This window comes from Aspergillus caelatus, assembly GCF_009193585.1.
Source record: "Aspergillus caelatus strain CBS 763.97 unplaced genomic scaffold BDV27scaffold_126, whole genome shotgun sequence".
Taxonomy (NCBI): Eukaryota; Fungi; Ascomycota; class Eurotiomycetes; order Eurotiales; family Aspergillaceae; genus Aspergillus; species Aspergillus caelatus.
In genome coordinates this window covers 59,280-82,664 of record NW_022475389.1, presented here as the reverse complement: position 1 = coordinate 82,664, position 23,385 = coordinate 59,280, and the positions used below count along the sequence as shown (strand labels likewise).

Sequence of the window (23,385 nt, the reverse complement as noted above, 5' to 3'; positions counted from 1 at the left end):
CGAAGAGGAAAAATACAAACAAAAGCCTGCCGCCCGCATCGACTTATCTTCCGCATTCCCAGTCTCGTCCCTCCAGCCCTCTTTTACCCCACGACATCCATCAGCCGTCTAATCTAGTCTTCCAGGTTCCACACGCTCGTCGAGGATATCCCTCGCAGTCACTCCCACCATGGAGGGCAGGGCTCAGTTCGATATCAACGAGTCACTTAAGTATTATTTGAGTGACCCAACCTCTGTTCCTACCGCTGATGCTGAACCCGAACTCTTGGAATGTGAAGCCGACCCGGACCAATTGTCCACTGCATTAATTGATAATGTCCTAAACCCTATTGTCGATGCGATAGCTGAGAACCCGGAAGGTCTAGCCAGGCCGTCCTTCTTCGACTCTTTACAGTTTTTCTTAAAGTGCGCCCGGCCCTCTGATTCATCCCCCGAACTCTTAGCTCGGAAAGAACCCTAATTTTAGCTCAAATTCGCAGACACTGCTCAATCTTGCCTATAAGGTCCCTGAGCAAGCTTCTCGATCTCATTGTGTCAGGATTATCCGTCGAAGCGGATATTATCCATGGAGACCTCGAGTCCGACGAACCGGATGGCGTCCAACACCATAAGCATTTGCTAGAAATGTATGGTTTCTTACTACAATGGGCGCTTTCTGCTGTGGAGGTCAAGGCCGCAGAGCGACCTGCGGAAGCTGCTCCTGCTCGGAGAGGCGTGGGGAAGTCGGGCCGGTTGAAAGCCAGTATGAGAGATGGTCATTGGGACTGGACAGCCCAGATACAGATTTCCATGGAGACTATGTGCAAGGTCATGAAGCTCAAGCTCAGCAGGATATTTTTGACTACATCAGACCGCGACACATTCGTTAACCTATTTACACGTTCGATCTATCTCATCCTCGAGAGTGAGCAGCGAGTAAAGAGTATGACTATTCGCATGCACGCCTTCAAAGTTCTATGTATTGCGGTCAAACATCATGGCCATGCCTTTGGTGAGTGCTCACGATAATTAAGTTCAACAGAGCTGACCTATCATGAAGGTGCCCAGACATCTATCGTACAAAGCTTAACATACTTTGAGCATCTGTCCGAGCCTATGGCCGAATTTCTGCACATCCTTGCTGAGCAATATGATTATCCTCAACTGTCCGACGAGATACTAAAGTACTAAACTCATACGCTGGAACTGCTGGGATGACAGCTAATATGTGATAGGGAGCTTGGAAATAAGGAGTTTAATTCCAATGATACACGTGGGCCAAAGTCGGTGTCTGCATTTATCATAAAGCTTTCTGAGCTTGCCCCGCGATTGATCATAAAACAAATGACACTCTTGGCTAAGCAGCTTGACAGCGAAGTACTACTATCTTGCTCTTTCTATCTGAATGATGGCATCTGACTGAGCCACAGTCTTATACCCTTCGTTGTGCGGTGATTGAGGTTTGCGGGAACCTTATTGCTGACCTCAGTCGGCAAGAAGAGCGCAGTGACAATTACAAGACCCAGATTAATGCGTTCTTCGATGTGCTCGAGGAACGTTTCCTAGATATTAACCCCTACTGTCGATGCCGTGCCATCCAAGTGTATATGAGGATTTGCGATTTGGATCAGAAGTTCCCAAAAAGGCGGCAGGCAGTTGCAGAACTGGCAGCGAGAAGCTTGGAAGACAAGAGTAGCAACGTACGACGAAATGCAATTAAATTACTCTCCAAGCTGGTGTCCACTCACCCATTCAGTATCATGCATGGTGGACAGCTCTCGTATAAAGAGTGGATGGCCAGACTTGACGCTGTTGATGCCGAATTGAATTCTCTCCGCCCCCCTGAGACACCAGGTTTCGACGGTGGCGAGGCCTCACATGTTGATAGCGAACTCTTAGATGATGCAACGCAGATGCCAGACGAATCCCCTTCTAAAGCACCGCGCATGACTGAAGAAGAGAAGGCCGCAGCGGTGAAAAGGGCCGCTGAGCAAGCCGCAACATCGGAACTGCTAGCGCGGCTTCAGTTGACTAGGAAATACTACAACGAAGCCATCCGGTTTATTGAGGTTCTGCATACTGCCTCTGGAGTCGTGACACAACTGCTGTCGTCTAGGAATAAGAGTGAGGCTATAGAAGCCATGGACTTTTTTGTTGTGCTTGACGCATACAAGGTGGAAACATCCCGTAGTGGGATTCGACGAATGCTCCGACTTATTTGGACAAAAGGCAACAGCGACGAAGGGAAAGGCGTCCAGACCCATCTTATTGACTGTTATAAAGGCCTATTTTTCGAAGCGCCAGATTCTTTTAGCGCCAACGATGCGGCAAACTACGTTGCTCGGAACATGATCAGCCTGACATTTGGCTCCACGCCTGCTGAGTTGACATGTCTTGAGCAACTGCTAAGTACTATGATGAAGGCTGGTCATATTTCGGATGCCGTCATCGCGAAGTTGTGGCAGGTATATGGCGTTCAAAGGAAGGAGATCTCGAAAACCCAACGCCGGGGCGCTATCATCGTCCTTGGCATGCTTGCTCTAGCTGATCCCGACGTGGTTATCAAGGAAATTGAGGTAATGCTGCGAATTGGTCTTGGGAGTCTGGGAATGGCGGACCTTGTTCTTGCGAGATATACGTGCATTGCCTTGAGACGGATGGTGCCGGGCCGACAGGCGAAGTCCAAAGAAGTTGGCATTCCCAAATTAACTAATGACCACCCCATCCTTACCCAACTCGCGGCAATTGTCGAGATCGTGTCCGACAATAAAGAATGGTATGGGGTGGCAGAGCAAGCTATTAGTGCCATATACGCACTATCTAAACATCCAGATGTTTTATGCTCTGATATCCTCAAGCGGAAGACCAGGTCTGTCTTCCAGCCACAAACACAACGCTCTTTTTCACAAGGTCCTGGTGATGGGGATGAGAGACGTCCCGGGACAGCTTTGACAGATAGCCCGACCACCAGAAAGTCTTCATCCGCTGTACTCTCCCAACTGCTTTTTGTTGTTGGACATATTGCAATCAAGCAAATAGTACACCTCGAGTTGTGCGAGCTCGACTTCAAGCGCCGCAAAGCAGAACAGGAGAAAAACAAAGCATCCACTGCAGCAGCTCAAATGAGCAAAGACCCCACCGAAGATGATGAGCTTGATCTCATCGGCGGAACAACGGAAGATGACTTTACAGATGCCATGGCACACATCCGTGAGCGAGAACTGCTCTATGGGGATAACTCTCTCTTGTCCAACTTTGGCCCGTTGGTTACAGAAATTTGCGCCAACAGCAACACATACCCTGACCGTAATCTTCAGGCAGCAGCAACATTGTGTATGGCCAAATTAATGTGTGTCTCTGCGGAGTACTGCGAGAAAAACCTCCCCCTCTTAATCACTGTCATGGAACGTTCCGAAGACCCAATCGTTCGTAGCAATGCAGTAATTACGCTTGGTGACATGGCAGTGTGTTTCAACCATCTTATTGACGAGAACACAGACTTCCTGTACCGCAGGCTCAATGATGATGATGTCTCTGTCAAGCGCACATGTCTCATGACTCTAACCTTTCTCATCTTGGCAGGTCAGGTCAAAGTCAAGGGGCAATTAGGCGAGATGGCCAAGTGCTTGGAAGATGACGACAAGAGAATTGCTGATTTAGCGCGCATGTTCTTCACGGAGTTAGCTAGCAAGGATAACGCAGTGTACAATCACTTCGTTGATATGTTCAGTCTCTTGAGTGCAGAGCGGAACCTTGAAGAAGCTTCATTAAGGCGTATTGTCAGGTTCCTGATCGGATTCATCGAAAAAGTGAGTACTTCAGGTATACTTGTCTTTCCCATGCACGGCTTCTAATCTTGTTGGTGGCTTTGTAGGAGAAACATGCCCGGCAACTGGCAGATAAGCTGGCTGCTCGACTTCCACGGTGCGAGACCGAGCGGCGATGGAATGATGTAGCCTACGCCTTGTCGCTGCTGCCCCATAAAAATGAAGAGATAACGAAGATAGTGAGTGCGGGGTTTAATAAAGTAGTCGCTGCCAATACCTAGGTCAACGATGTCATTCAACCTGTCGCTTGGTTTCCTTAGAAGTTTTAAGGTGGCGGCGCAACGGTGAATATGGATATGGCAGTTATGAGTCATTCAGGAAACTATAGGTGATCTTATGTGAGCTGTATATTGAGTTTATGATTAATCTGATCTCTCTTTACCGTTTGGGTGGCTATTGTCGTTGTAATCTATTATTTCCTATCTCCTTGCTGAAGGTATCTTCGGTTGACCTAGGCCATGAATGATCAAATGCAATTCCAGCTGATTCTACCTATACAAGCTTATACAATGGTCATATCTGTGAATTTTTTTTTTTTTTTTTGGTTCATTTACAGGTAGGTAGAAGCTCGCTCGCTTTCGTCATAACTCATCTCCTGGTCAATATCGACCCAAGCTCAGACTTCACACGCTGGCTTCGTTGGGACAAATGAACAAGATTTTCTGGCCATATGTATGAACACCCCCATGAGAACATGCTTCCGTCGTTTTAAACCCATATTCCTCGTTTCTTTAGTCTTAAATTCGTCCAGATCCTTTATCTATCATATGCGGCCAAACCCGTGTCTTTTCCCTGCGCTTTTAGAAGTTTCAATATATTGGGAGCACTAACGCAATGCCATTCGCAATGGAGAAAGAGAACAATGTACGGACTTAGAACATTACCAGGAAAAAGGAAAGTTCCAAAAATAATTTATAATGGTAGGCCAAAGACTAATTCGTAGCCTCTCATCTTATACGCCAAGTTCATGTATGTATCTACAGTCACAGCCAGAAGAGTAGTAAGTCTATGCGCCTTTTGTTTCGCTTTCTTCCAAGCTGTAGTCACCATTATAGAGCCCCTCAAGAGCCTTGCGCCCTTCTTCAGTCAACTCTGGTTTGCCCAAGGGAGTAACAGCGTCCGTGAAGAACCGAGGCTGCCATGTCTCATTCTTTGACTGTCTCTCAGCAGCCCTTTGCCGCTGCCTCTCTTCAATATATTGTTTGCACTTGGTGGCCTGGCTATAATTTTTATCTACTATCGCCTCGGTAACATTGGACCAAAATTTGCGAGACTCGTTGGACAGTTGACTCTCCTCGGGAGGCACACTCTTGGTAGCTGGAAAAAGAGGGGTGATATCGATTAGAAGCTGAGGCTCACCTGTCCCAGCTAGGGTGAAATAGACTTGTCCGTGCCATGACCCGCTAATTCTGGCAAGAATATCGCTCTCTGGCACATCTTTGATTTTCGTCGTGTTATCCATGTCGGGATCATATCGAAAGACCACTCCTTCGACCCTGTGTTGAGCTCGGCCAATCCAGCCATCTTCCAGGTATTGTAAAATCACCTTGATGCGTGTTTTTGGGCAAGTTACGTAGCACGTATCTGATACGGTTATGGCCAGTGCACCTCTCAACAAGCCACCCAGATGGGCCGCAGGGTGGGTCAGCTGATACTCCTCATTATCTCTTGGGGCGATTCTGACAAAGATCCCCAGGTTATGCTGACCGGGAGCAACGCGAATGCTTGTGCCTGTAAATTTGGCACTAATTTGGTCGAAGCCACGTGCTGAAACCCCTCGTTGCGGGCAGTCGATGAAAAATGCGGATACTGGTGGATGGTGAGATGTCTGTTCAGTCAGGTAGCATACCTTGACCGCTTCAGCATCGCCGTCCTTCGCAGTGCAGGTTCCATTTGCTACCCCTGGCTTAGAATGTACCTGTACTTCTGGGAGGGCTGCATCGACCTCCCAAGTAGCCTGAAATTTTATGTGTATGAGTTAGTCAATATTCAAGCAGAAATGTGAAAACTCGTGACGGAGTCAAACTCACTCTGAAAAATTCACCCAGGGTAGAATTATACGGCTTACACGGCTTGCCCTTGATGTATTTCTATGACAACTTTTAGTATACTGGTCTCTCGAAAAAAACTGAAGTACCGCAGAGGAATGTACCAAGTCCTTTGTGAACCAGAACCTTAATATCTCAAGCGTCCGGCCCAGCGGATCGTCTGATTGACCAATGCTGTGACTCTCCCGTCAGAAAACGAGCCCTGGTGAAAGATAGGCTACCTTGCTGACCTTGCAAAGGTCTCTGGTCTGTCCAAGTAGTTCCAATATTCTGCCAGATCCCCGACTTAGTCAGTGATCACATCGTTAAGTAGACATCAGCGTAGCCTCATGGCGACAACCTACCTAAATTAGGCGTCGGCTCTAGAAGATGGGCAGGTAACGAAAAGCGAACAGATGCGATATCAGCGACCCCAACAAACCTATAGAGTCACAGCGCCATCGAATCAGTATGGATCGACCAGAATATGAGAATCGAAATCGCCATCTATACATACTTCTTCAAAATAGAGAGGAAGGTCTTTAACTTGGAAGAGTCGTCAGGAGTCTTTTCGGTGGCATCCGATGCTGTCGCGGGAGACATAGCGAGATCTGGTTTTTAGATGGTTGGGATTGAGAGAATGTGTGAGTAGGTAAATATATGGCTGGGGAGAGCAGCGATATATATATATATATATATATATAAAAGAGGTCTTTCGATAGGCAGAATCGGTGTGGCGACCAAATGCAAGGAAGGGGATTGCCTTTGCTCCCCCGCCACGGAAAAAGGATGGTTATCAGGATAAGCAACCAGCTAAAGTCTCAACCCACGGGGACCTAAGAAGAAGAAGAAGAAGAAGAAGAAGAAGAAGCAAAGAACAAAAGGAACGAGACCCCTAAATGAGAATTCGGGCTGTAACAAAACGGCGACGAAAGTTCTATGTTGACGATTTCTAGAGGCGGTGACGTTTTTGTATTTTCTTTCGGTTGCCTTGACAGTACGTCACCGACACTTGATTGATCATTGGTTAAGGAATAAACACCACCCTGGGTTATTACTACTAGTACTCCGTACACTGCAGTACAAAGTATGTATCTTAAGTATTCTGCTTATACCGTTACAGTATTTCAGGGGAGTAATAAAAAGATGAATAAGGAACAAATGCTCTTAGATGTATTACCAATATAGAATAAATCATTTGCACCAAGCAATAATTATAAAGAGAGATTCTGTTCTAAGCAATCTGGATACCAGATTAGCAGTCAGGAATAAGTAGATATTACAATCTAAGTATTTCACAATGCATGTAGAACATTTGTCATACATAACGGCAGCTCAGGAATTAGGTAGTTATGCATCGATTAAATAGTACTACGCAGTAGACCGGTTTTAGAGTTTCATAGTTGACTTTAGGTTAATACATTCAAGGGAAAGAATTAGATGACGACCAATCGGCGCATCACGAGGTCTTCCCAGTCAAGGTTCATCGAACCACCATCAGAGCAGTGTCTTCCATTTCCATTACAATTTCATTCGTTTTTCCTTTGACCATCTTCTTCGTTTTAATCTAACTACTCTAGGCGTGATGGTACATTAGTAACAAATTTGGGCTTTTCCTGTTCTGGCCTACCATTTCATTTGATACCATATTACCATTACCAGTAAATGACCTATCGTCGACGGTAAGAAAGACACTCCCACATTGAACAACCCACTCGCTGTATCATACCTCTCCCACTGGTATTAAACTCTCAACCACTCCTTTCCGGGCCAGGAATCGCAACCATGTTCTTATAGCTGGCCCGTAATCGTACCTCCTCCCCGCCGCATAGTCGTCATCCGCCCGCTGGGTTTGCTGCTCGTCCCGAATCGCAGCTCGTAACACCTGCTGTTCATTGCACAGCTTCTGTTTGAACTCGACGATTTCTTGCGTGGACAACAAATTGTACCTCTCTAATACCACCGGAACAATAGCCTGGTCGATAGACTCCCTTGTCATATCAAAGGACTTGTCCGGCCCCAGAATAGTGTTTTCAAGGATAGAGCTTGCAAGAGGCAATTCTGGGTGGGCCACTGCAGAAGCTTGGGTAGTTAAGCGCTGATTAAGCATCTCCAGACACTTTATATTGACGGCTAGTTTACCAATAAGGTCTACAAGCGGGTCCCTAACGAGACTGAGGATTGAGAATTCAATCTGATCTTCTTCATATTCAGTCATCCTGGTGATAAGGTGCGGTTTTACCATGCCCAACCAATCCTCATCGGGGGTACAGTGTCCTGTGACTCACGTCAGCGATTTGTACCATAGGCTTCTCATGCCGTCCTTCACGTACCGAGTGCCTGGGGCTGGCGTTCCAGGCCATCGAACTTCCAGACTTTCCACAACGCAGGGACAAACGCGATAAAGTGGAACCCTGCGTCTATTTCAGATTCATCGTGATTGCCCTTACTTGAACGAGAACGCCTTGATGTCGCCTCATGTTTTAGTTGAAAATCTGAATTGAGCATATCCATCTTCCTATACTTAAGGTCAGATACACTCCTCGTAGCGAAAAGAAACGATGAAAGGCTTGTTAGCGAAATCCAACCTTGCAAATGAATTATGTATTCGTTTGACAAAATCAAAATTACTGATCGCATCTCCCCTAAGCGCAGGAGTAAACGGCATCGTAAAGTCCTTGAAATGCTGTAGGTTATCCCCGAGCTCGATGCCCTCTATATTATTGACGATATTTAGTAGGGCCACACTAGCGCAAGCATTGCTGGCAGTCTAATTTAAAACTATCAGCAACGAATTCCTCGGTGGCGTTAGAGAAAGGCTGGAGGCAATGAGTCAAACCGACCTGATTTGCAAACCAAAGCCCTTCTGGGCAGCTCGCTTCTTGCTTCTCGGGGTCATCTTCCCTCCAACGAAACAGGAAGATCAAACCATAAACAGGCTTGCTATGCGGCCAAAGGTGCTTCGGTTAGTAGAAAGCGGTGACCATGCTCAATATTCCTTACTTCAAGAATGCCATCATCTCTTCATCTAGTGATACAACTTCTTGCACTTTGACGCCTTTCACCCCGAACTCTCGCAGCATCACATTGAAAAGAGCCTTAGAGAGGGTTAGCACAAACAGGGAAACCGATTACCAATAATAGCAATTACAGGCTCAGACTCCAGCTCACAAAAGCCATTCCAGCTTTCCTTCTCCTGCGCAGTTGCTGGCCGACATGGGTCGTTGGCGTCATCTAAGTGGTTGGCCATGGTTGGCTGACTATTTAACCGTCGTCGTTCAAAACCCAAAGCCATGCTTGTCATCAATGTCCTCGAGAGTATTGAGATGCAAAGATTCGAGAGATCGTAGATGCAATGCAAATATGAAGTACCAGGGTCTGGAATATGTTAGATATATTATCATTAGGTAGGCTAGGTTATCGTAAAAGAAGCGTTACTATGCTGCCCGCCGTCATAAATGAGGGGTGGTTAAGGAGAGAGCTTATGTCACGAAGCGATCAAGACGACTAGATAGCTAAAGGATAAGACGATATAAACCAACAACCAATGGCGCCAAAACAGAAAAGGGGAGAGAAAAGGAAGGGGGCTGGTGCTTGTAAATCCTGATAACACTACCGAGGACAACGTGTGTCTATAGCTGACAGGTTAAAGTCGTCAAGTACTCCAGGCTAGCGTTTGATAGGTATGTACTACTAAAGTTTTGGCTACCCATAGGTTGGCCTGACCGCCCATACCGTTGCCCATACCGTTGCTTCCGTTTTCTCATTGGCTGAAGCTACCTCGCACGCGACTCCACGCGTTGAAGATTATTGCCGGACTTTCGTTCTTGCACAGTAATCTTTTTCCCCCCTTCTGCCTTCTCTTTTTATTTGTGCTTTAGCCGACTTAGCGTTTCAAGTCGGTTTTGAGATCGATTTTCAGTGGGTGGCGACAGGTAAAAGAAGGTCTTTGTACGGAATCTGTACCTAACACAAGGTATCACAAAAGTGCAAGGACCTTTTGCCCTCCCGGACCAGCTAAGAGATAGAGGACCTCTTTTCTACTGAAGGTACGCTTGTATCAGCGCTTGGGCCCTATAATAGTGAAGAGTAGTTTGTTGTTTTGTGCATTCCCAGATATGCTGACTGATTGTATAGGTGATATCAGTAGACCGTGGGTGCCCCGCGATCACAGCATGCCATGAATGACACTCCCCGACTTCGGTCTGCTTTCCCTCAGACTCCCCAGACGTCGCAGAAATCGCGAGCCTTCTACACCTCTCCATCTAAACCCAAACAGCGTGATACAGGACTGCGACAGTCCTCCTCAAAGGCATCGCCGACAGCCCAAGATGCGACTTTGCCACTTATCCCAGTTGAGCTGATAGATGCACCATCGCAACGACTTTATATAGTGGCTTTTTATGTCGCGCTCAATGCTTGGCGACTTTATGAATCTTGGAAAGCTTCGGATGATTTAGATGCAACCTGGCTATTTCTGAAGTGGGCTTGTATTGATGGAGTGTTCCTTTTCGGGCTTCAGGCCTTGCGCATACCCTGGCTAGAATGGGCTTTTCCTACAACCCTTGCGATTTTCCTGATACATGTAGTTGGCAATGTATTCCTCATGTTTCGGATTCCGGTATGTGGAGGCCCCTCCCATAACAATGGTCAGACTTACTAACTTTGACTAGATCCCAATCGGTGCCTGGGTATCAGGAATAGTCAAATTAGCCTACGATAGAGAGTTGTCGATATCAGAACGGAGTGTTAAGCCAGCTGATATCATTCATAATGCCTCACTCATACTGGGAAAACAAATAGTTCATATACTGCCCGAAGGGTGCGATTCCCGCAAATTCTTGCTTTTCAGTCCAAAGTACTAATGATCTTAGATCTGCCGTGCTGAATCCAGATCAGACACCTCTCTGTATAGATTCAGAAAAAACCACTGTCAATTTGCCCATTCGGATCAACCAGACCGATCCTATCTTGATAGAGTTATTCCGCTTAGATTTTACTAGCGGCGGCAATGAAACGATAACGATTTCTTCAAAGCAGCTGAAGCAGATGAAACGCCAGGCAGGCAAGAATCACCATGGTTCTGACACCGATTTGCACCGTGACCTTCTACTTCCGATTCGGCGACCAGGTATATACCGTCTCCAAAGGGTAGTAGATGAGTCCAATCTTGACGTTCGTATGCGAAGGTCTGATGCACTTGTTGTATCATGTCCTCGAGCATCGATTAAAAGTTCCCACACCCATAAGTGTAGAGGCGAGCTGTCTAATTTGGTCCTGACGGTCGAGGGCACACCGCCGCTGAAGATCAAGTACAGCAGACAAGTGAATCATCGTGACCGGGGCTTCTCTTTTCAGAATATCCAACCAGATTACTTACGGTCACCGTTACTGGGTCAGAGGAATATTGGTACCCTTTTTAGTTCGCCAGAGCCAGACGTTGCTTGGGCCCAGAGCCAAATCATTGAAGTACCGTTGAATGAGTCGCTAAACCTCGGCGGGGAGTGGCTTTATGCGATTGAAGAAGTACATGATGGCTGTGGCAACGTTGCTAATTATACAGCATTTTTGGATGAGGTCGATCGACTGCCCACAAAATCCTTGTCCCAATGGCATCAGTTCTCTGTCCATGAAAGACCCCGGTTATCTTTGTCTGGATGCAATGATCAGCATTTCATAGAAGTTGCACGAGGGGACAGTGTGGACCTGCCCGTCAAGTTTCACCAGTCGGGTCAAGGGTATGACGAAGATGGGCCTTTTTCTATCATATATTCTTTCAACAACGATCACGACACTGCTGGCAATATGCCTGGTAAAGTCCGAGAGCTGTCTTTGAAGAGTCTGGGCCAAAAACCTCAAATAAGAGATCCAGGGTGGTATGTTTTGGATGCTATTTCTAGTCAATTCTGCTCGGGCGAAATCTTGGAACCATCGTCCTGTTATTTACATAACCCTCCCGAACCTGAGCTGGCTGTCAAGTATGAAAAGATTTTTGACAAATGCGCAAACAACCCTGTCGGCTTGTTGGTCGATTTAGATTTGACTGGATCCCCACCGTTCCGGCTCCGGTACGTCGTTGAACATTCCAAAGGAATTGAGACCAAGACCCAGTTGATTGAGGGGTTGCGGACTCAGCTGGACCTCACTCCGTCTGAAGCGGGTTTCTACCGCTATCGCTTCTTAGATATCGCAGACACAGTGTACGCCCCGCGACCTCTCAAAGATAAGGCCCCCGTTCTGGAGCAACACGTTAAGCCTCCTGCTTCTGCTCATTTCCTTGGGTCTAGAGAGGTGCGGAAGGCTTGCTTCGGTGAACCTGTGTCTGTGGATGTAGCCTTGCTTGGTGAAGCGCCATGGACTTTGCAGTACGAACTTGTTCATAATGGCAAGAAAACCAAGTACGTTTTGGAAACAGAGAGTGAGGTGTCGAGCATCGTGACCGAAAAGCTCGTCAGTGGCGGCGAATACAACGTTGTGTTAACGAGTGTCAAAGACCGGTCAAACTGCAAACGAATTTTGAAGGATAGTATCCAGATCGACGCTCGACCAAAACCGCCACACGTATCTTTCGGGGAGATCGAGAAAAGTAGGAAATATTCTGCCTTACAGGGCTCTAAAGTCGATATTCCCCTCAGATTGAGTGGTGAGCGACCATGGACTTTGAAGTACAAAACAAGCTATGATTCTCTAGTCGTTGAGAAGACATTCTGGCAGGAGAACAGCGCTCTGGCTGTGGGACACGAGGGGCGTTATGAACTCCTCGGAGTAACTGATGCTTCCTGTCCTGGATCTGTTGACCAAGCTGCCAAGATATTTGAGATTTCCTGGATACCTCGCCCGCGGATAATTGCCGTGGACGGTTCTCCCATAGGAGTAGGCGGGCACAAAGAGAAACGCGACGTTTGCCAAGGAGAAAATGACAATCTCGAGCTTCGATTCTCAGGTAGTCCGCCATACAGTATAAAATACGAACAACAACGCAAGATTACTCGTGGTTCGCCATCTGTTCGACTGCAAAATCTGAGGACAGTCCTTCACGCGGCTTCCATGGAAATGGATACCTCAGAGGCTGGACTCTACACGTATACGTTTACGGAAATCGGTGACAATCTCTACGACCATGACCCCAGAAGCAACCCGGTGATTGTGACGCAGAAGGTGAACCCTTTGCCATCGGCGCGATTTGATGCTCCTGGCCGTATCTACGGTTTCTGCAAGGAAGATGTCAGCGGCGAAGAATTGATTCCCATCACTTTGGATGGCGTCCCGCCATTTTCCCTTGAAATATCCATAAAACATCATTCGAAAGCAAAGCCGGAACTTGTGTCAATCTCGAATATCATTTCAAATAGACACATGCTTCCCATACCACGGCGCCATCTGGACCTAGGCCAGCATGTCGTCAGCATTCACAAGGTCAGAGACGCACGTGGATGCCAGCGGGCTACTGAATATGGCGCCTCATCGGTGAGGGTTGCAGTCTCCGACGTGCCTACCGTAATACCCCTCGAATCCAAGGCCGACTATTGCGTTGGTGAACGGCTTTCTTTCTCGCTTTCAGGGCATGCACCATTTGAGGTATTCTATACATTTGATGGGGTTGCCAGAAAAGCTACTTCCCGGACAACAAATTTCCGCCGCATCGCGGAGAGACCTGGTGTATTCACCATCACCGCTTTAAGCGATGGTGCCAGTGGCAAATGCAAAGCGCACAAAAACGTAACGAAAACCATCCACGAGATGCCAAGTGTTAGAATCAGCAGAGGCCAAACCTCTGTTGTTGATATACACGAAGGTGGAGAAGCAGAACTTCAGTTCGAGTTCTGGGGGACGCCACCGTTTGAGTTCACGTGCGTTTGTCCCTGCCCTTTATTATCTACCACTAAGCATCTGAGTACTAACTATCTTTTAGATATATCCGTAGCTCAATCGCCCGCAGGGGGAAGAAGGCGGAAATACTTGACATTAAGCATGACATTTCTTACGAACATATCAAGACTATCAAAACCTCGGACGAAGGAACTTACGAGGTTGTGGCGATTAAGGACAAGTTTTGCTCAGTTTCATCTCAGACGCATCTAGAGAAGCCTGAGAAACCAACTGGGCCATAGGTTAAAAACAAAGAACGATACTCCGTACGTGGTGTAATATTAAATGCTACTGGCGTTTCTGTTTCCATATTATACGTTTTGCTTCATCCCTCTGTTCGCGCGTATTGTTCCCCTTGCCCGCTGCTTGTTTAGATCTCGAATGCTTGCATTGCAAAGACGCTCTCCATATTGTACACATGAGAATATACCGATAATTTATATGAGCTCTACTCAGTGCCAAAGACTTCGATGCTATCGACTAGACCATGTCCTAACCTCCATATTTCGTTGAGAATAGCATCACGATTGATCGTAACTTCACCATCTTCTTTTCTAGCACCATCCAACGTCGACGGGGATGACGAGTATGTCAATTTCAGGCTCCAGCTCTTCGGTTTTGTTGTCTGTGGGTTCCAGAGCCCTGCAACTACATCACAATGATCATCGCCATGGAAGAAGAGGATATTTGGGCTGAAGCAAGCCTGCAAATCGCGGACAAAGGACCTCAGGACTTTGAGTTCGGCGGCCTGGCCCTTATTGCCGGGCTCATTCAAGTTCTTGTACTTTAAGAATGACGTTGGTCGATCATGCAGGCTTTTCGAGCGCAAATTGATGATGAAATCATAAGGTGCCAATGATGTATGGAATAAGTCGGAAACATCAAGGGTAGGCCCGTTTTCCCGTACCAACCTTACAGCCCCCTTCGCCAACATGGACATCCGAGCTGCGACTACCTTTGGAGGCATTTCGTAATGTGTCCAGGTTACTCCGTCGGGATCTATATCAGAAGCCACAAACAAAGCAACAGTATTCATTGCAGGGTCGATACTTCGCCATCCAGAAAAGCGAGTACGTATTGCTTTAATTGTATCCTGATCAAGCTCTCCACCCAGATCGACAATTAATGGATCTTGCTGCCAGTCCCAGCGCGAAAGGAAATGGAGAGTCCTTAAAAAGCCGACCATAACACTGGAAGGAGTATCCCACGGGTATGGTTGAGTGAAAACCCGAGCCACCACCAACTCGATTAGTTCTTCATTAACGTGGCCAGTAAATAGGTGGCAATTAAACCAATGTTTGACAAGGCGAATCGTAGGTGATAATAAGGCAAATCGAGTGCATAGGGTACGAATTGCTTGGGTCAGACGAGGAGATTGGATGAAAAGTCGTTTGTACGCCGATAAGGTGTATGCAGCTTCTTGCTTTGCTTGCAGGCTCGCCCCTTTCTCCTTCAGCTGGCGTTCTAGCAATAACTGCTCCCGATCATGATGAATCCTTAGCCGGAATATCACACCCGACGTGTGGGATATGTCCAAAAAAGCGTTGTTTAGCGTTCGACTTAATTCGTTCTCTAGGCCAACTTTACATGACGAAGCGTTTCCAGATGACACCAACGAATCACCTATCTTAATTAGAAAAGCCACTTTTGTCATCTGGATAGCCAATAAATCATCCGGCCACCTTGAGGAACTTTCGAACTGGAGAACAATATCCACCGGATCGCGAATGAGGCCAGAAGCACTCTGGACACGAAGAGCAGAGTATCGACCAAGTGGACTAGCCAGAGCCAGCTGCCTAACAGTCAACGGCACTTCCTCCAATCTTTGAAAAGACCTCTCCAAAGAGTTAAAAGCATCAGTGACCAACTGAAATGCAGGGTTAGAATACAAGAATATTCCATCCCCGCTATTGCATAGTTTTTTATCGAATTCGTCGCCGATATAACCGATCTCGTCTTCTGCATAATTGAAATGACGATGGAGGATGTACACCAAAAGTTGATATACTATAGAGGGAGAGGACGGCTGGTCAGACCAGACTAAGCTCTCTCGAATAGTACCGTCTCTGAAACGTCTTAACTCGGCCTTTTCTCCCCAGAAAGACCGAAAAGTTGCCGCTTCCTCTTTCTGTTCAGCGAATGGACCATGGTCAACGACTCGCATAGCATTTTCAGGATTCAAGTTCAGCCCAACATGAATGGTTGCACTCGCTGCTTTGCGCGAGAATTTTCTTTCCACAGACCAAGGTTCGGCGCCATGGCTGCACAAGTAAATAAGCTCCGCTCTGTCGCCTAATGCTGTCTTAAGAACCTCATAAATGGCATTGTGATTACGAATGGTTTGAAGAACAGTGCCTGAGTCAGGCACTGGCAGTGCGATGAGTCGATCAAACCTAAGCATGGGTTCGTTCACTTTGTAAATGAAGACTTTGTCAAAGTTATCATCACGAGACTCGTTCAACATCCTGAGAGTAATGTTTGCTTCATGGCGAAGGAGTGAATAGGACCATGGTGCCATTTTATAAAGTACGTTCAGCCCCCTTTTCCCATCATACAACATAGGCGTACCGGGAGGGGAAGGAATATCAGAGGCGAAAAGTAAAAGCGGATTTAGCAGATTCCTTCCTGCAAGAAACTGAATGGTCGCTTTGAATAGCTGATAGCTACTATACGATTTCAGAAGTATTGGCTTGCCGTTGAAGCCGCCTCCTTCAAATAAAAGTGACATTAAAACAGTCCACTCGAATCCTCCAAACCCACCTTTTTGGAAAGAAGATCCAAATCCACGTTGACGGAGCCATATCCGTCCAAGGATACATGCATCCTTAAAAGAATCACATATTTGGGCTGTCGAGTGCAGGAGTTTGTGAAAGGGTGCCACTGTAGCTTCGGAACGGAGAGCTGCATTGTAAAAAGGAGTAGGCGCACGATGTTCAGGCTGGTCCGGTGAACCTTGACGCACGTTATTCTTCATAGGAAGAGTACGAACAATGGGAAACAAAGTATCTTCAATCGCGGTGAAGATACGAATTTGCGATCTCGTGGATTGAGAGCCATTCTTAGCCGAGTCTGTAGGTTCTAGGAGAATAAGGGGGCGAAGATTATCTCCGTCCTGCTGTGCAAACTTGACATCAAAGTTCAAATTTTCAATATCTTTAATTCCAGCAGCAAGGCATGCGATATAGTATGCCCTCTTATGGAAAAACCGATGATTGACATAATCCTTCTCCTGGAAAACAGTGCTTGGCATCGTGACTGCCAAATCAACAGTGTAAGGCTCAGAAGTTCTGACACCTGTCCTAAGAGCAAAACTCCCTACCACATTGACGTTTGTTGGCTTGCTATATGACACAGTGTACTTTGTATCTTTCCCTGGACGTGGCTCGGGGTATGGAACGATAATGCCATGTGTGCTGCGGAATTCCTTCTCGGCTTCAACGACGGGCTTCGGGGGTCTTTCGGGAATGTGCTCAATGACTTCCTTCAGCTTATGGAGAGTATCCTGAAGCTTTGACAGATGCTTGTCATAGTTTGGTCTTGATTCAGTGAGAAGTTCATCTAACTGTAACTTGAAAAAATTAGACTTGTAGACGCCGCTAGCCAGCGCAAGCTCCGCAGAGTGGTCAATTTTTCTGCGTCTAGTCAAACCATCCATACTTGAAGGCTCATCTCTAGCTATGTTTGAGGAATTATTCAAACTTGACGCATTTGACTGCTCAGCTCTCTGGGTTATTTGCGGAGATGGGCTGAGCTTTCTCCTCTTCGCTGTATGAGCCGACATGCCCAAAGATACAGGCTGCGGAAGAGTGAGCGATAAAAAGCGGACTAGCTAGAGAGAGGGAAGAGGGGGAAGGACGAAGAGGTGCCTCCAATATTTGTGGATGAAGAAAAGCAAAACTAAGTGTCTGCGATACAGTGTGTAATTTTTTTTTTCTTTAAGACGATAACGGCAAGGTAAAATAAACACCGAGCTCCGATATAGTCACGTGATATGTAACTTGGTCACCAAATACAATTCACATACAGTTGGAGGTAATTAACATTTGGATCATCTCGCGATAGTGCAGTGGCATGTGCATCACTGTTAACACCTGGGTAAGAACCAATAACCTGCGATGTAAATATTTTACACCAACAGAAATTCCTTATAACAGTGGGTGGTTGTCTAGAGTATACAGAGTACACTATACCATATTGGAAGTATTCCAATTTTTTGCGCCCCCCCCTCCCCAAAAACTGTAAGTACAGGGTACAGATACAGAAATACCAATACTGTGATAGTGTGCATTCCATTATATTACCGGGAAGTTAACAAGCACTATACTTGGATGAAGGAACATCTTATGTTCATGTAAGAAGGCACATAATACAGCTAAGACAATATTTCTATATATAGATATTCAATACCTTTCTCCTCATGTTGATGCTGGAGCATAGTATTTATTGCATACATCCAGTACCAGGGTAATGTATCTCCAGTCCGGTCCACTGTATGCAAAAACATGGTCATTTAGTAGCGCGCTTTTAAGCTTGACTAATCATTAGACATGAAGATGTACCGGTCTCAGTACGGAGTACAGGTATTACTATCATATTACGGGTGTATCGACTCGTCTTAGGTTATCATAGGCAGTTATGTTGGATGAGCTGTATATCTTGATTATAATCTAGTACTAGCGAATTGAAAACTTGAATAAAAATATAACTAGGTTCTAAGCTTGGTATCTCTTATATGTAGCTGTTTCAATATATTTTTGTAAAATTATACAACTTAGGCCGCCTACGGGCAAGCCATTGCGGCCAACACGCATTAATTCATTTCTCTATATTTTTCAGGTTTTTTGGGCCTTTCTCCATCGCTCTTTCACCGCTTAGCTGACCGCCGTTGATTCGTTAATACCAAGTCTGAATTCGAATTGGTTAATAGCTCACAGTCATGCGACTATATAATTAGATCAAGTAAACTAAGCGGACTACAGACTACGCAGATCACGCAGTTCAGCCAGGCGAAGCAGATTAAGCAGACTAAGTAAATCAAGTAGATTCAGTATAGTAGACTATTCTGCCAGCAGAAACAAGTTAAAAATATAGAAAAATGAGTTAATGGGCGTTGGCCGCAATGGCTTGCCCGTAGGCGGTGAGCTTCTCTCCGCTTTGAAATTTCCAATATCTAAGAAATTATGCTACCAGAGAACAACCAGTTTTCTAGCGGAGGGGGTTCCATCAGAATGGAATGTTATTGGCCAGCTTCTTCTTAGACATCGCCGAAGTCGCTCGTAAGTGGGTATGATTCATACCTTTAATACTTTTAACAGAAGGCTTTCGCGACCATGAAACATTCTTAACGTCTGTTTCTTATATCGTGCTGTTGTTACCTTCTCTTCACAATTGCCTTAATTGTCTGAAAAAAGACTTTTTACCCCTAAATCTTCGATCAACCTCCACGCTCATAATGCTCCAGGACATCGGGGGCCCTGTACCTCCTAATACTGACCATGTATGTTTTACCCCGCGGCCTTTTCCCTACCCTGGCTAGCCTTTGCCGCTCTCAAAATGAAGTACTCCATCATAAGTATCCTTATAATATACTCCTCACAACCACGATACCTAGGCCTGCGCACAAAATGGCTCATATCACTAATGGAAGCAAAGGCAGTCAGTGTATCACTTCCAACATGGAAAGCCAGTATCGGTTATGAAGAAGGAGAGCCGTGGGTTATAAGTAAGATGCAATGCGGTTACCCTCGATTCTTCGTACACCCGATCATTCAAGAACTTGCGAAAGAGGTCGTGCAATGCTACGGAAATCCGAACACGGAGTCCGCCATGTTGTTTCCTTCCGCCAAAACTGCGCATATTTGTCGTTCATTTATCCTGTCGAGATCATCTGCAGGCGTCTCGCATAGCGTGCGTGTTGTAGATTTTATTCCTTCACCACGTACAAAAGCCGAGTCAGCACACGTCACTTCGTTCTTGTCAAGCGTGATATATCCAAAGGAACTTGGATCAGTTGCAAAGCAAGTATGGCAGCATACGGGCAATGGTGTGTCAAGCCGTCGAGGTGAATTCTGTCACAGTGCATTGAGAGACGGTTTCCTTGTGGAAAAGAAATCTACTACGACAGAACCTGTAGCCCAGCGGATATGTAAGGGCCCGCGAAGATACCAGGGAAAAGACACAGTAAATAGTGCTTTTCGGGCTGGTGGGGTACATCCCTCACCGACAGAGTCGCCGATGGCCACGGATGGTGTTCAGGATGGGCGAGAACACATCCAATTCATCGAAGAGCGTTTTGGCCGGAACTTGAATACTTCCCTAGCGGACCAAGCTAAAAGAGCTGTGCGCAGACGTATAGCAGGTGTCCTAAAAGCGGATGTGGAATTGAGTGAGGCCCTCAAAAAGACGTCTGGGGAGGGAAGAGTAGCAGGGTTAACAGAATCTGATGTGTTCCTTTTTCCCACTGGTATGAGCTCGATTTTTAACTCCCATCAGACGTTGTTAGCCGCCAGAGGTACGATGAAGAGCATATGTTTTGGTTTTCCTTACATCGACACGTTGAAAACTCTTGAAAAATGGGGGCCCGGTTGTTTATTCTATGGAAATGGCTCGTCCGAGGACATTGACGACTTAGAGGCGCGATTAGACTCTGGGGAGAAGTTCCTCGCAGTCTTCACCGAGTTCCCTGGCAATCCATTGCTTAAGTCCCCAGATCTCAAGCGCATCCGTTCTCTCGCAGACAAATACGATTTTGCAGTGGTTGTGGACGAGACAGTGGGGAATTTCCTCAACATCAATGTGCTGCCTTATGCCGATATTGTGGTCAGCAGTCTAACAAAAATCTTCAGCGGAGACAGTAACGTCATGGGGGGTAGTGCTGTGCTCAATCCACATGGACGTTACTATTCATCTCTCAAAGACACTTTTGCCCGCGACTATGAGGATAATCTTTGGGCTGAAGACGCAATTTTCTTGGAAAGGAATAGCCGCGATTTTGTGTCAAGAATCGAGAAGATCAATAGCACCACCGAAGAGATTACAGAAATGTTGAAGGGCTCATCACTTGGTAGGTGTTCTTCCGTTCTTTCCAGTTTTAATACCATGCGTCTGACTTGGGACATAGTGAAAAACGTCTTCTACCCCAAATGCAACCCTTCAAGGCCCTTATACGAAGCCTTTCGCCACCCCAATGGTGGCTACGGTGGTCTTTTCTCTGTTACTTTCTACTCAACAGCCCAAGCTGTTGCATTCTTTGATCACCTGGAAGTCCTCAAAGGCCCCAGTCTCGGTACCAATTTTACTTTAAGGTTAGTATTACTGCACGAATTATTCAGCCTGGGGGGGATTGTGTTAACTTAAAACTCAGCTCTCCCTACACCTTATTAGCTCACTACGGTGAGCTAGGATGGGTATGTCGATGTCATTCTGTTCAATTTTCTCTCCTGTTATCACCCCGTCCATCTCTAACACTCCTTCCTAGGCAAGCTCTTTTGGCGTAGAATTTGACCTGGTAAGGATAAGCGTTGGCTTAGAGGATGTGTCTGATCTCCGCTGTCGGTTTCAACGGGCATTGGAGGCCGTAGCAAAGGTCAAAACGTAGAGAGGGGGCAATGACTCACTACCGGTATCCTTCAGGGCTGCATCTGCTAGGCTCTCGATAACGCATGAATAATGCTTCAGATCAATCCAACGAGAGGTGGGGAGTCAGTGGTCTTGTCACTTTCAACCGAGGTTGAAACATGCTATGCCTAAGGCACTGACTTCGCAGCCAGGACAAGGACGCTATGTTTGAAAGACGTTTGCTAGCATCATTCTTAGCATGCTATTGGATAATAGTTAAACCACTAAGGTTCCATCATAAGCCCTCTTTACGTTCATCTATTCATGTTTCAAGTTTCCCCTACAAAGTCAATGTACATAAGACAAAATGTGAGATAGGGATACCTTGGGTTGATTTGGCAAGTCGTGTGAGAAAGACAATGGACCTGATCTAGTGATAGTAAAACATTTGCGAGGGATTGATAAATTAAGTAGATCGACGCTGGGTCTCTAGGCGACACACGGGGAGATCATTCCGCGCATAGATAGTTCAACGGATAGCCAAACCTCATCACGATATATATATATATGTTATTTATGGTACTTACGCAAAGCCTGGTACAATGACACTACTACATAACGATCCCATTGACTTAACATATCATTATATCAAGTTCAGGCCCGAAACAGCAATTCATTTACAACAAAAGTCATCGACCACAGGACTTGATTGCTACTACCTGGCCTATCTTGCGTAACCGGCTTTTACCATCAGTTCTTGCGAGCAGCTATCTCATTGTTCCCCCGCCGAGACTGATAATTTGGTACTTGGTAACGTACCCGAAAAAAAAAAAAAAAAAAAAAAAAGGAAGAAGCCGCTTTTTTCACACCAATACCCTTACAAGACGAGGATGAATCGATAATTCCATGGTGGAAAACTTAGCCCAATGACAATGGAGATAACTAGAGACACCACAACGGCATAGTTAACCTTTTACACCGTAGCTGGCTGAAGGGCGCTAGTTAACGATATCTCAGTGTTATCTGCATGTTTAGCATTAGCCGTGTCAGCAAGTGGGATGAAGCCAAGGCGTCGCACATCAATTGTCATAGAATTTTGTCTGGGAAGACGAGGATCTCTGAATTGCCCAAGCAATGCAGTGTCTCCTAGTATAGGTGAGGATAAAATCGCTCCGTGTTTGTTGCGCGAAAACGCCGCTTGCAATGTGGGTGTACACTATGATTGAAAAATCATGTAACCTAGATTAATACAATCGACTATTTTTGTCATAGACGAAGCCTCCAAAAAAGGGGGCATAACATCAGTCGTTATAGGGTCAAATAGTATCTTCTTGAACATCCCTTTCAAAGATCAGCAAGGAAACTGCCAGGGCTACTCGTAGCGGATGAGTTATGCGCTAGGAGAACGACTGATCAGTAGAGACTGGTAGATAAGGCAAAACAAGTATAGTAATCAGCGGGACTTTCGAGTCGAGAAGAGCAATAGGGGGTGTTACTGAAGAGCCAAGGACGACTTCCAATACTTGACCTGCATCATCTGTTAATATACGCCTGCGGTTTCAACACAGCCGCATGGAGCCTATGTCGGTTTGCGCTTCTTTCCTTGTTTGAACTCCAGAGTAGATCACCGTAGATTAGGCTACGGTCGACAATATGGCAACCAGACTGACTTGTTAGGTTTTTGTATCTCGTACGTAAAACATGGTTCGAAGCCACTTCCTTCCATCCGCGAATTTGCCGAAGTAGGCATTTAGATATCTAAACAGTGAGTGTACGTTAGTAGTTGATGGAAAATATTCTGCAACCCCTTCTTTTGATTACATTAATTGTTAGAATCGATCCCATCATCTGTCTAATTGGTCCAAGCACATGCACAGTGACACATTCCTAACTACTCGTACCTGTCAGAAAAGCAATGTGTGGAGTTACTGGGGCATGCCCTAGGGATTAGGTAACCGAGGAGAAAAAGAAAAGCAGAAAAAAAAAAAAAAAGAAAGAAAGAAAGAAAGAAAGAATATTCCAATTATAATCTGGGCCTCTATTTGGTATGATGGCCGGTCAGAATTGGTTCTTCTAGAAAGGGACGAACTATCTAGAAATAGAGGCTATCTAACAAATTTCTATAT

General features: G+C 46.0%; 7 protein-coding genes across 7 annotated transcripts in view; 4 read left to right on the top strand and 3 right to left on the bottom strand.

Moving 5' to 3' along the window:
- Window positions 1-169: 169 nt before the first annotated feature.
- On the top strand, window positions 170-4,027 carry BDV27DRAFT_146519 (condensin subunit YCS4; the record flags this gene model as incomplete). Its single annotated transcript, XM_032070591.1, has 6 exons — window positions 170-405; window positions 453-991; window positions 1,040-1,163; window positions 1,215-1,356; window positions 1,410-3,788; window positions 3,854-4,027. The coding sequence occupies 6 exons, from the start codon at window positions 170-172 to the stop codon at window positions 4,025-4,027; spliced, it is 3,594 nt and encodes a 1,197-aa protein (XP_031926065.1).
- Window positions 4,028-4,705: 678 nt separating this feature from the next.
- Window positions 4,706-6,535, bottom strand: BDV27DRAFT_130679 (putative oxysterol binding protein (Orp8)). The gene is made up of 6 exons (XM_032067465.1): window positions 6,351-6,535; window positions 6,199-6,275; window positions 6,085-6,124; window positions 5,959-6,028; window positions 5,837-5,896; window positions 4,706-5,763 (listed from the first exon to the last, which is right to left on the bottom strand). The coding sequence occupies exons 1-6, from the start codon at window positions 6,434-6,436 to the stop codon at window positions 4,813-4,815; spliced, it is 1,284 nt and encodes a 427-aa protein (XP_031926064.1). The 5' UTR covers window positions 6,437-6,535; the 3' UTR covers window positions 4,706-4,812.
- Window positions 6,536-7,420: 885 nt separating this feature from the next.
- Window positions 7,421-9,558, bottom strand: BDV27DRAFT_130674 (ubiquitin C-terminal hydrolase 37). The gene is made up of 6 exons (XM_032067464.1): window positions 8,985-9,558; window positions 8,837-8,931; window positions 8,677-8,776; window positions 8,422-8,603; window positions 8,167-8,351; window positions 7,421-8,110 (listed from the first exon to the last, which is right to left on the bottom strand). Exons 1-6 carry the CDS (start codon window positions 9,135-9,137, stop codon window positions 7,557-7,559), a joined length of 1,269 nt encoding a protein of 422 aa, XP_031926063.1. The 5' UTR covers window positions 9,138-9,558; the 3' UTR covers window positions 7,421-7,556.
- Window positions 9,559-9,696: 138 nt separating this feature from the next.
- BDV27DRAFT_12757 (putative nuclear envelope pore membrane protein) lies at window positions 9,697-14,047 on the top strand. Its single transcript, XM_032066797.1, has 5 exons — window positions 9,697-9,882; window positions 9,971-10,454; window positions 10,507-10,655; window positions 10,708-13,683; window positions 13,746-14,047. Exons 2-5 carry the CDS (start codon window positions 10,014-10,016, stop codon window positions 13,942-13,944), a joined length of 3,765 nt encoding a protein of 1,254 aa, XP_031926062.1. The 5' UTR covers window positions 9,697-9,882; window positions 9,971-10,013; the 3' UTR covers window positions 13,945-14,047.
- Window positions 14,048-14,150: 103 nt separating this feature from the next.
- On the bottom strand, window positions 14,151-17,483 carry BDV27DRAFT_146515 (rRNA-processing protein UTP22; the record flags this gene model as incomplete). Its single annotated transcript, XM_032070590.1, has 1 exon — window positions 14,151-17,483. The coding sequence occupies one exon, from the start codon at window positions 17,481-17,483 to the stop codon at window positions 14,151-14,153; it is 3,333 nt and encodes a 1,110-aa protein (XP_031926061.1).
- Window positions 17,484-18,955: 1,472 nt separating this feature from the next.
- Window positions 18,956-21,659, top strand: BDV27DRAFT_130668 (cystathionine gamma-synthase). Its single transcript, XM_032067463.1, has 5 exons — window positions 18,956-19,199; window positions 19,355-20,765; window positions 20,823-21,006; window positions 21,066-21,108; window positions 21,180-21,659. Exons 1-5 carry the CDS (start codon window positions 19,155-19,157, stop codon window positions 21,297-21,299), a joined length of 1,803 nt encoding a protein of 600 aa, XP_031926060.1. The 5' UTR covers window positions 18,956-19,154; the 3' UTR covers window positions 21,300-21,659.
- Window positions 21,660-22,912: 1,253 nt separating this feature from the next.
- The window catches only part of BDV27DRAFT_146513 (uncharacterized protein), a gene marked incomplete at both ends in the record, with an annotated part of 2,491 nt that continues 2,018 nt past the window's right edge, over window positions 22,913-23,385 (top strand). The window contains one exon of the mRNA XM_032070589.1: window positions 22,913-22,931. Coding sequence (XP_031926059.1) covers window positions 22,913-22,931 — 19 coding nt within the window. The remainder of the gene's footprint in view (window positions 22,932-23,385) is intronic.